The sequence below is a fragment of the Periplaneta americana genome, chromosome 1 (assembly GCF_040183065.1).
Source record: "Periplaneta americana isolate PAMFEO1 chromosome 1, P.americana_PAMFEO1_priV1, whole genome shotgun sequence".
In the NCBI taxonomy this organism is placed as follows: Eukaryota; Metazoa; Arthropoda; class Insecta; order Blattodea; family Blattidae; genus Periplaneta; species Periplaneta americana.
In genome coordinates this window covers 98,132,535-98,145,674 of record NC_091117.1, presented here as the reverse complement: position 1 = coordinate 98,145,674, position 13,140 = coordinate 98,132,535, and the positions used below count along the sequence as shown (strand labels likewise).

General features: G+C 35.3%; 1 protein-coding gene across 5 annotated transcripts in view; it reads right to left on the bottom strand.

The window, feature by feature from the left end:
• LOC138698568 (uncharacterized) overlaps window positions 1-13,140 on the bottom strand; it is a 102,494-nt gene that overhangs the window by 41,910 nt on the left and 47,444 nt on the right. For 4 of the 5 annotated variants that reach the window (XM_069824604.1, XM_069824586.1, XM_069824595.1 and 1 more), the window contains 2 exons: window positions 7,191-7,302; window positions 5,246-5,348 (listed from right to left, as the gene is read on the bottom strand). In XM_069824604.1, coding sequence (XP_069680705.1) covers window positions 5,246-5,348; window positions 7,191-7,302 — 215 coding nt within the window. Of the gene's footprint in view, window positions 1-3,952; window positions 4,560-5,245; window positions 5,349-7,190; window positions 7,303-13,140 lie in introns of those variants that run through there. The other variant, XM_069824613.1, reaches the window with a different exon arrangement.

The window sequence follows — 13,140 nt, the reverse complement described above, 5'->3', positions numbered from 1 at the left end:
CTCCTATGTCGGCTATATTGGCTGTACTTTACAAATAACCTCTCTTTCCCCCCACTTCAGCCGTACAACCCATTCTCTGGCTACAGATTAGCAGCTGGCGAAAGACGAGGCCTGAGTCTCTACAGAGAGGAGAAACAAGCGCGGTACATTCAAATATGAAAACTGTGGGGTATATAGAGTATTTGCTGACGCTTTAGGATATTATAATGATGTTTTTTTATATTTTTATACAAATTAAATATTTCAACACGCTCTTGCACAAGAAAGGGTGTGCACTGTCTCCATGGCGAATACCCAGAAACCGCCACTGATATTAGTCCTACTTTTCACGTGCGATATTATTCTTCTCTAGTGTCAATATTATATTATATAATTCCATTGCCGCTGTAATTATATTTTAGTTCCTATTTTATTTTACTTATTTATATTATTATTATTTTTTATTTTAATATTATATTTGAACTGCGACCGAGCATGAGCACTGCTCATTCGGTCTCAAATTTTGTTAATACTACTGTATCTTCTTTTTTATATTGCTTGTATTATTTTATTTGTATTTCTCTTTGTTTGTTTTGTAATTATATTTCTTTATTCTGTATATTTGAATTTAAATAAATTAAATTAAATTAAATATTTAACATTATAAAATATAACCATACTTATAATAATAATTATTATTCAATAGTAGTCAATGCAACTTTCATTTATCAACTCTCTGTACTGTATGAATCATGGCTACTGTAACAGGTTACGATTTTACACATGTTTCATGACTTACTCTACAGTACAGAATTTAAATAATAATATCAGCCAATAAGAAGTTGTCTTATATATGCAAAATCATTACCAACTGCTGTTGAGTAGTTAGAATAGTATTAACGACAGTTAAAGTTAAGTGTTGGTTATTTAAAAAAAAATTATGTTGGAAAAATGGAAAACATCTTAACAAAACGTTTAAAATAAACCAGCTGTTAATTTAACATTTGTTAAGCCAAATTAAACATTACTTGGAAAAACTGGCCATCAGTATTTCGAAATTGAAGGACGAGGAAATTAAGCAACATTATCAGGCGAATTTTCAAATAGATTTCCCGCTTTAGGAAGTTCTGAAGAAGTTGAGAAAGAGTTAGATGTTAATAGCGTGTGGGGAAAATATTAGAGATAGTATCAAACTTGCAGCTGAGCAGAGAATAGGTTATTATGAAACTAAGAAAAAGAAACCGGGTTTGATGAAGGTTGTTCCATGGTAGTAGAAAGAAGGAAACAAGCAAAATTGAAATTCATATAGGATCCAGTTGAGGCGTATAGAGATAATTATTTCAATGAAAGACAGGAAGTAAGTCGTACACGTAAGAATAAAAAGAGAGATTACTCCAAGGAAAAACTGAATGAGATAGAAACAAATGGTAAGAATAAGAACATTAGAGATTTAGATAAGAGCATAAAGGAATTTAAGAATGGATATCAGGCAAGGGTAAACATGATCAAGGATGAGAATGGTGACTTGCTTGTAGACTCTCATTCAATTCTGAACAGATGGAAAAACTATTTTGGATAACTACTAAATGTACATAGCCCAAATAGAAATCAATCAATCTTCTTAATGTATTCAGCTGTTCCTGACAACATAAAGTCCACTATAGTCTACTGCAGTCTATTCAGTTTGTGTTTTCCATGCCAAATAGAAATGATCGGGATGAAATTCAGATACAAATGCTGAGCTGTTCATACCCAAACCCACACTCTCTGAAGTAGAAATTGCAATAGAAAATCTGAAAAAGTACAAGTCTCCAAGTATCAATCAAATTCCAGCAGAATTAATACAAGAGGGTGGAAGCACATTATCTAGCGAAATTTATAACCTTGTACTTACTATTTGGGGAAAAAGAAATTATACCAGAACAATGGAAGGAGTCCATAATTGTATCTATTTTTAAGAAAAGGGACAATAATAATTGTAGTAACTTTCGAGGAATATTACTATCGTTGATGTCGTAAAAATTTTTACCCAATATTCTTTTGACAAGATTAACTCCATATGTAGATGAAATTATTTAAGATCACCAGTTTCGTTATAGGCGTGTTAGATCGACTATTAATCAGATTTTTTGTATTTGACAGATACTCGAGAAAAAATGGGAGCATAACGGTATATATAGTACATCAGTTATTCATACATTTCAAAAAGGCATATGACTCTGTTAAGAGGAAAGTTTCATACAACATTCTTATAGAAGTTGGTATTCCCAAGAAACTAGTTCGATTAATTAAAATGTGTCTCAGTGAAACATACAGCAGAGTCCATATAGTCCATGGATGATTTTCCAATTCACTGCGGGCTAAAGCAAGAAGATGCACTATCACCTTTACTTTTTAACTCACTCTAGAATATGCCATTAGGAAAGTTCAGGATAATAGAGAGGGTTTGGAAATGAACGGGTTACATCAGCTTCTTCGAAGAGGTAGAAAAATTCAAATATCTTGGAGGAACAGTAACAATATAAATGACACTGGGGAGAAAACTGAACGCAGAATAAATATGAGAAATACGTGTTATTATTCAGTTGAGAAGTTTTTGTCATCTAGTCTGCTGTCAAAAAACTGAAAGTTAGAATTTGTAAAACAGTTATATTACCGATTGTCCTATATAGTTGTAAAACTTGGACTCTCACTTTGAGAGAGGAACAGGGATTAAGGGTGTTTGAGAATAAGGTTCTTAGGAAAATATTTAGGGCTAAGAGGGATGAAGTTGTCCAGCACCGTGGCGTCACGGTCTAAGGCATACCGCCTAGGACTCGCGTTACGGAATGCACGCTGGTTCGATTCCTCATGGGGGAAGAAATTTTCTCATGAAATTTCGGCCAGTGTATGGGACCGGTGTCCACCCAGCATCGTGATGCACTTGGGGAGCTACGATAGGTAGCAAAATCAGGTTGCGAATACCAGCTATAACGGCTGGGGGGATCATCGTGCTAACCACACGATACCTCCATTCTGGATGGATGATCGTCCACCTCTGCCTCGGCATGTGGGCGTGAAGCTAGCAGCCGGCTGGTCAGTCTAGGCCCTTCAAGGGCTGTAGCACCACAGATTATTATTAATATTATTATTATTATTATTAATATTATTATTATTATTATAGGGATGAAGTTACAGGATAATAGAGAAAGTTACACAACGCAGAACTGCACACATTGTATTCTTCACTTGACATAATTAGGAACATTAAATCCAGACGTTTGAGATGGGCAGGGCATGTAGCACATATGGGCGAATCCAGAAATGCATATAGAGTGTTAGTTGGGAGCTGGAGGGAAAAGAAACATTTGGGAAGGCAGAGACGTAGATGGGAGGATAATATTAAAATGGATTTGAGGGAGGTGGGATCTGATGATAAAGACTGGATTAATCTTGCACAGGATAGGGACCGATGGTGAGCTTATGTGAGGATGTGTTACTTGAAAGTCGAAAGTAAGTACATAAATCTCATTTAATTGGTGACTGACAGACAAGCAAGTGTGAGGAATATCTATAGTTTAATTCTTATTAGTCTGCTACTCAATTTCAATACATCACCTCTGACAAGATGTTAAGCTTAAAAACCAAATACGTATTATTAGAGATGAACAAACCTAACTGCCGCTCTCGCTCATTGCACTAATTGTCTTTCGAGTCTCATCTCTTAATTCTTGTGTGCTTCGAGCCTCGCTCATCATTTTCGAAATTGCATTTGGTCGACGTGGAAAGACTTCGTAACTTTGAATAGCATACATAATTGAAATAAATAACATTAGAGATGTTTAAATGATACAAAAAGACAAAAGAAAACAATATCACAGTTATCAAAATGTTCTGGTTGTATCAGAAATTATCTATGGTTATATAAATAAAACAAAATTCTCAAATAAATTTGAATTTCTAAGAAACATAAAACATAGCATTAAATAAAGCGTTTTTTTTTTTTTTTTTTTTTTTTTTTTTACTTGAGACTGTATACTAATCTCAAACACACGAAAAAAATTTCCTAATCTTTTAATAAGGGCCTACTAATTAAATGAAGATTGGAGAATGGAATACTACACTGAAAGGTAGAGATGATGTTTCAAATAGGCTACTTGGTTGTTTATACATATATAACAATTGCCAAAACAGATAAAAGTTCAGTCTGGCATAAACAACTGTGACGATTCTAGGCTGCATGAGAGTTGATCACTCCCAAAGTCCCAATGTTTTGAATGTCTGATTACAAGCAGTTAACAACAGGCAATACTGTTGTGTGGGTTTTAGGCTTTGTGGGCACTGTTAGTCTTGCATTCTCGCCCGTTGTTCATCTCTAGTGATTATAATTCAAATATGTCAGAGTTAAGCTAGCTACCCTGCTAGCTTCGACAAATTATACCAAGCGACCTTCCAGGCCAATGACTTATTTCTGATTCAGTTCCGAGCGAGCAACAGAACTGGTAAACCTTAATTTCCCCTCTATGATTACTTGTCTGATGGTGCTGCCGTCTAGTGATAAGGATGGGAAGGAGTCGCCCAGTGCAACAAGAATATTCAATCTGAAACATACCTCAACAATGAAAAAGACTAATATAATGAAAATGGCCTTTAGCTTACATGAACCAATTAAACTTTGTCACAGTTACTACATAATATGAATCACTTATTTCTACAGAATAACAGAACATAAATCATACCCATTATCGCTGCTGCCACATGGACAGATTTTATTTTGTAAGATAAATAAAATCATCATCTGTGGATAAGCCATACATTGTGCAGCAGCATAATGATCACGAAAAGCATTTAAGCACTACACAAAATGCATAAAAGAAACAGTCTCACTCTTAATTGGAAGAAGTATACCTTAAAGTAAGGGCACATTGATTGTTGAAAATGTTGGCAAAATAACGTCAAAGTGACCTATCTAATCTTCATTTTTAATTGATTATTTAATAACATTCGTCTCAAATGCGAGCTAATCTAGCTTCAGAGGATATTAGTGAGAGGAGACTAAGGATTCACTGAGAGATTGCCCAACATTCGCCTTATACTCGTAGTAAACCTTGAATGAAACCCAACCAGTTATCAGCCCAAGTGGACTTGAACCCATGCCTGAGTATAGTTTTGGATCACGAGTCCACTTTGCAATCCATAATCTGTACTGGTGGCTAAAAGCTAAATACATGTACTTGTTACAATGAAGACTAGGATATTAACATGAACAACTCCAATGTTTACTTACCTGGAGGTGTGCTGGATTGAACAGGATACTTGTCACGATGCTTTGAACACTGCTTGAGATGATGTTTCAAATCAGCAGAATCTTGGTCAGAAATAGCATAATACTGTAAGAAAATAAACAGATGATTCCTGAGTAACAGTTATGTTTGTGGTGGTGGCAGCAGTAGTAATGAATTTGGCAGTTCATAACACTATTATTTAACATCATGGGAAACATTCTCTGTTCCATGTTTAAAGTGGTTTGGCCTTGAGATGCTTCTTTGCATGCATCAATCAGTCAGGATTCTACAGTTCTGCGCAGCACTGACGTAATCAATGAAAGGATTAATTATCGTTGCACACTCAGATAAAATATTGAATTTTGGTACCGAACACCTTCATGCTATTTTTATTTCAGACAAATATTTCATGCATTTGATCAGCACACCTACAATTATTAATGTCGCTCCCTTTCTGAAAATATAACAAAAGTATAAATTAGTGCTGTTGATCGTTCAAAATATTTAATCGATTAACTATTTGAATTTAATCGATAAATCAATAGAGTAATCGAGTTTTGACTGAGTTGAAAAAATGTTTTAATATACTATAATACACAATTATTGTTAAATTTAACTCGTGTTCGTGATAAGCATAAGTATTAAATGTCGTACATCTGTATATATTGTATCATTATATTACAAAACAACTATTTTAATTACTTATTAACATATTTATTATGAGCCTTATAATTTATTGTGTCAATTTCTCCGGGAATTTTTGAGACAAACATAAATAAAAAGTATGAAGACTCACTTACTTAATACTGCTTCATCCATGATTTTAAACATGTGAGTGCATTCACATGCTCCGAATTAAGTGCCGCTCTGCGTTTAGTAACAATGTTTCTTGCATCAATAAACACGAAAAAACTTTGTTTCTGTCAAGCACTTCTCCACGATTGTTCAATTTAAATCCAAATGTTTCACCGAGTTTACCTCTCAAATTCTCATATGACAAATTCTCATACACTTTTCACAAACAACAGAAAACTGTTTTTTTTTTTCTTTATCAAACTAAACAGATAACCTTCATATACAATATACAAACTCAGTACATAAACTGCAACTGCAAAAGTACAGTGGTCGAACAGAAGACTGGCCCCTATTGTAATCGAATTACCAAATTTTAGAAAGAAAAGAAGGTAGTTACGCTCTCACTTGCACACAGTGTAAACATGGCTATTTTATAAGGAATGAGGGGAGAATCCCAGAAAAGTGTGTATTTCATATGCTAGGAAGATGAGCTGACAAGGTGGAAGTTTTCTTGGAAAAACCATAAAACTTAATAAGGGTTTCACATTGTGTTTCAACTTTCAATAGAGATAGACTAGGTCACTGTCCTCATATCTCCATCTCTTTCTGAAGTGTTTGTGCAAAGATTTTCCTTACGCTATCTGATTTACAGTTAGAAAATAACAGTACTATTGTGCATTTAAGTAAGCAATTTCCGAGAGAAAAATATTGTCGGAATTTTTGGTATGAGTCTGTATTAACAAAATAATAATTAATATCAACTACAACCGATTAATTTTAATCGACTCAGTTATTTGATTAAATATTTTTGATCGATTAATCTTACAACAGAAATTCATCGATTAATCAATTAAATCCCACAACACTAGTATAAATACATGTACAAAATAATAAGAAAAAGAAGAGTATCTTTAAGATTTGTCCTGTACTGATGTATAGATACACTCAGTGGTGTACGCAAAATTTTGTGAGAAACACATAAAGAAAGTTTTACTGTATCTAATAGAACTAATAATAATATCAGCAGTGAAACCAGTATAAAATTATTTTGGAATACCTAGTAACTGTAGCCATCTTGAGTAATGTACATTTTGTACAAAGCAGGAAGTCTATCAAGAAAACAAAACATAAATTCAGAGAAGAACAACTTACATTTTTACATTGTTCACAATCCCACCCATCAAGTTTGCGTCTTGCTTCTTTCTTTCGTAATGCATCACGTCTGTATCTATAATTTGGACTCGTTGGTATCTTCTCTGGAATTCTAAAAATGTAAATACAATATCTTTATTTTATTTTATGTTCATATGTTGTATAATTAATATGGGAAATTAATTAATACATTTTATGCTTGACCATGCCGAAATGTAGTAATTATACACCTGGTAGCAGTCCTTTAATGCATGTCATTAAAGTACACCTATTCATTAAAATTCAGGTTTTCGATTATTCTCGGATATGCAATTGAAAGGCAACTAGCAAAACGTCATGCAGGCTGGAAATCCAATACTGTCACAGAAGGTTATGTTCTGTTACTACAATAATTAGCGTTAATTGTAAATAATATTCAAATAAATTCAATTTGTCATCTCGTTTTTCAATGTCGAATTCAATTTCAAGGTTATATCAAGTTTACTCTCTAGGTTATATCAAGGTTGTCGACATTCGTTGCCCGGAAAAAATCAATACTTTCGCGTCTGCGCACATCTCACAATTTACGAGATGCACAAGGTCAGTTCGCTCCCCAGTCACATAAGAATAAAATGAATACTTATGAATAATTTCAAGTTAGAAATATGGTCGAGCATAAAAAGTCGTATGAAACTTGCCTATAATGGTAATTAAGACGCTCGTATGAAAATTATGAAACTCGCTTGCCCTCGTTTCATAAACATCCTCGCATCTTAATTACTATCATTATAGGCTCGTTGCATAATGTACTATAATATTACTTAAATATGGGAAATGCCTGTTATTATTCGGTTGAGAAGCTTTTATCATCCAGTCTGCTGTCAAAAAATCTGAAAGTTAGAATTTATAAAACAGTTATATTACCAGTTGTTCTTTATGGTTGTGAAACTTGGACTCTCACTTTGAGAGAGGAACTTAGGTTAAGGGTGTTTGAGAATAAGGTGCTTAGGAAAATATTTGGGGCTAAGAGGGATGAAGATACAGGAGAATGGAGAAAAGTTACACAACACAGAACTGCATGCATTGTATTCTTCACCTGACATAATTAGGAACATTAAATCCAGACATTTGAGATGGGCAGGGCATGTAGCACGTATGGGCGAATCCAGAAATGCATATAGAGTGTTAGTTGGAAGGCCGTAGGGAAAAAGACCTTTAGGGAGGCCGAGACCTAGATGGGAAGATATTAAAATGGATTTGAGGGAGGTGGGATATGATGATAGAGAATGGATTAATCTTGCTCAGGATAGGGACCAATGGCGGGCTTATGTGAGGGCGGCAATGAACCTCCGGGTTCCTTAAAAGCCAGTAAGTAAGTATGTTGTACAATTATAGAACAGAAATCTATATGTGACCATGCCTATGAAAAGAGATGTCAATTTGGAACTTGTAATTTACAGGAGAATGAAAAAACATGACCTTATTAGAAATATCACGTCTGGATCTTAGCATCCTCATTTAGATCATACTATCTTTGAGCTACATAACGATACAGCAATTGATGTGGTAGCGGTCTGCAATATAACGAAAATGTTATTTTTACGTTTAATATTACTTCATTTTAAAGTAATTTTCCCATAGAAGACCATTTTCATAATATCAACTTAAAATCGTAATAAAATGTTCAATTTTTTACTTACAACTTTTTATTTTATGTTCGAAATTTAATTCTGAAGTAGAACCAAACAAAAACAGAAAATTGATTTTTCCGACTTAAGAGTCAATTTCCTAGGCAGGGTCATATATTCCTTTCAATTATTTTTGTCATTTTGTTTATGATTATATCTGATTAATTGTACTTCATTATGAAAATGAAGGAAGGATATTACAAAATCTGACAGACGAACATGAACTTAAAACAAATGATCAATTACTGTGCTGTCTAACTACTGGACATTTATTACTGCTGCTTCTTCACAATCAAATTTTCGTCAAACTGAACACTTCACAAGATTTTTTAAGACCTGTCAATATTTTACGAGTTTTATTGTCAAATCACACACATTGCTTCAAAGGTCTTTGATTGTCTTTAAAGTAAATAAGAACATGTTCTAAGCAATCAAAGACTTGACAATTTTTTTAAGGAAGGATTAAAAAAATATTATGAGGCCAAGGACCATAAAAACATATGTTGCATCCTGGGCATGAAAAGTTGTTTGTGAATTATTCAATTATATGAATTAAACATATGCTTGTACACCATCAAGAAAAGTAAGGTATATGAGAAAATTGCAAGACATATCTCGAGTTACATATTGTATTTATTGAATGAAGAAAATCCTAACCTATAACCTAGGCAAATACTAATCGTAAATATTTCGTTTTAAAACAATATGCAATTATTGTTGTTATCCAATGCTCAGCTATCTTAGCAATGAGGCCATGAGCTGCCTTGCAACCCAATATTTTTCGTAGATATTACGAGTGTTAGAGAGAGACTTGTTAACCAAATGATTTCTGTCCATGGCTTCATCCCTTCCACACAATCTTATTCAGGTGTTTTGCCAGGCAGTCATGCCCGGCCAGGAGATGAAAAACTGCTACAGCAAAATTTCTTGGATTATCTGGTATGAGACTGAAGTTGAGTAAAAGTTGTTCCCACTGTATCTATAAACCTTAGTCTATACCGTGAATGCATATTTAATTTTACAGAAATGAATGGCTGGGTTGTAATATGGTACTGTAGTTGGGAACATTCTTTCTTAGCAAATTGATCTGCTGATTCATTGCCTTCAATTTCACAGTGAGCTGGAAACCATTGTAAAAACTATTTTCTTATTAAGATTATAGAGCTGTTTAATAGTGGAGCTACAATGATATCGGGGCGAATTCTCTGGGCTAGCTTCGCATGTACTGCATGTTTGAAGTTTGAATAATAAGATAATAAAAGAGAAAGTTTTGACTGCCAATATACCTATTTTATTTTAGAATAAAGATGCCAATAATCATTATACTAACATGTAAACACTATCACTAATAATTGCTGTAGTTTGAAAGCTAGCCAGTCAGTATGATGCTTGCAGAAATTCGATCATTTTCTCATGGGGATATTTGCAGCACCAAACATGTGCGCGCACATGACATCATTCTAACGCGTGCACGCACGCGCGCGCGCGCGCGCACGCACGCACGCACGCACGCACGCACACACACACACACACACACACACACACACACCCATATTGTGATCAAAACTTGCGGAACTGACTCAGCAAGCACCATGTACAGTGTGTAGCTTCGAAGTGTGTGTTGTAAGTCATGAATTGTGAAGTAAGTGCTTGATCATAAGAAGCAGGTTAATTGTGACAAGTGAAGAGTTTTGTATAATAAGTGACCTGTTACTGAAACAGTTTTCCAAGAAGAATAGGTTTAAAAAAAGTGAAGAAAGATAGACCAAGTCTCGATATATCAAATTTAACTTCCAAGTATAAAGACAAGAATGGAAAAATGTACGACATTTTAAAGTATCTCAATATGCAATATACCTTGGTTAACTGGACCTAAAAAATTAAACAAACTTTGGCCGTGTTTGTTATTTTCAACAGATAATGGAATGTGGTGTAAAAATGAGTTTGCAAATTTAAATTGTCTTGCTGTGACTAAATGTTTTGTCGCCCAGAACAGTTTTGGAAGGATAAGAATCGATCACTAGCTCAATGAGCATCAATGAATTAGTGATCAAATAAATAAAAATAAAATCCAGAAAAACAGTAATATTCTTAAACAGCTCATCGATGTGTCTTTCCTGGGAAAGTGAAATTGCCTTTTTGAGCCATAATAAGTCAGGTACTTCTCATACCAAAGAAACTACATAGAACTTCTGGAGTTAATTTATCTGTATGATAAGAGCTACTTAAAAGAATAGACACTTTTCTAGGACATCTCTTCTCTGATCCACAATGATTCGATCGCCTCCATTCTTCCACAAAATAAAGCAGAAGCTCGAGCAGACTGACTTTACAGTACTGATTTTGGAGGTAGCCTGTAGCAGATTTGATGGATACATCTCAGTGTGATATCTAGGGTGCTTCTCATTTTCAAGAGACAGGTTTGGTAACAGGAAGACCTGGCAGTGAATCAAATCCTAAGACTACTCCTCAACAGGACCATCATATCATTCAATCAAGAAGAGCCACATTTGCTACAGTCAGACATTTACAACAAGACCTTCAGAATGCCACTTGCCTTTTGGTATCAGATAAGACAATTAGAAACAGGCTCTGGAAAGACCTTCTACAGAAAATTAAGCCATCTAGCACTTACACCAACCCATTGCCGAGAAAGATTAGCATGGGTTAGACAGAGAATCGAAGAAGGTACTCTATGGGAAAATGTCCAGATACTGCTTCTTTAATGACAACAGATGTCAGAAAGTATACAGGTTTGGTGGTAATCGTATGTTGCAGCAATATGTGCAGCAAGTAGTTTCCTATGGAGGTAGAGGTGTTATGGTTTAGGGCAGGTGTGTCCTTAGGCTGGCAAACTGAACTTCATATAATCAATGCAGCAATGAGGTCAAAGGTATGCAGGGGAGATCATCAATGAATACATTTCAGACAGGCTTGATGCCATTGGTCAAGAGAATTTCGCATTTCGCATTTCTTGATAATAATGCACGTGCATAGCGAGTTGCAATACGAGTAGTCATGGAAGCTCTGGAAAATCTTTAGATCAACTCTCTTCCACTTCTATCTCGCTTCCTAGACTTAAATGCCATTGAAAAGTCTGGGATATGCTTCAAAGGCAACTTCACAACCATCTGGTTACCAGCAGAGAATATACAGAGATACTACCCATAGCATTCAATGAAATACCACAAGACGAAATTGAAAATTGCATCCAGAACATGCCAGGTAGGTGTTTAGGAAGTATTCTAGAGTGGCCATAAGTCATGTTACCCTCGCCCCCAATTTGTTATTTACAACTAACAACTAACGACTCGTATACATACACATATTTTGTTTATCCAGATGTGTGTGCACCGTCATTATCATGACATAACTGAATAAGACGCCATGTTTAACGAGAGATTTTGTGAAGAAATTGTTGTTATACAGGATGTTTCAAAAATACGGGGCATAATTTCAGGTATGTATTTCCCACATGTAGACAATCAAAATAGTTCATTACAACATGTGTCTGGAAATGCTTTATTTCCGAGTTATGGCTTTCACAACATTGAAATTCACCGGAACGTTTTTCTTTCCGCAGGTCGTTGCCGTCAAAGGAGACATTAAGAGGGCACTCTGACAGTTCATTCCGAGGCGAAGGTTGCATTTAGTGTTGTGTAGGCGTTAGACTGTGCGACATGTATTCAAATCAAGAGCTGGCAGAGATACACTTCATGTACGGTAAGGCGGACGGTAATGCTGCGCTGGCTCGTCGTTTGTACCAGGAGAGGTACCTACAGTGACAATGTCCAGATCGGAAGACATTTGTACGTCTCCATTACCATCTGTGCGAGTATGGAAAATTTAACTCTCCTGGTTTGGGAAGGGGACGACCAAGATCTACAACTCCAGAAGTACAGGAGGAGATTCTGGAGGCTGTGAACATGACACCTTCTATCAGCACATTTAAAATCATTGGTTTATTCGTTTCCAGTGCCTGATTTGGAATCCCTTCGGAATCGAATTGTGGCATGTTCTGAGGACATACGCAATACTCCTGGAGTTTGGGATCGTGTTCGCAGGTCAATGAGACATCGATGTGAGGTCTGTATTCAAGCAGGAGGTGGACATTTTGAACATCTTCTGTAATGACAACGACCTGCGGAAAGAAAAACGTTCCAGTGAATTTCAATGTTGTGAAGGCCATAACTCGGAAATGAAGCATTTCCGGACACATGTTGTAATGAACTATTTTGATTGTCTACATGTGGGAAATACATACCTGAAATTATGGCCCATAT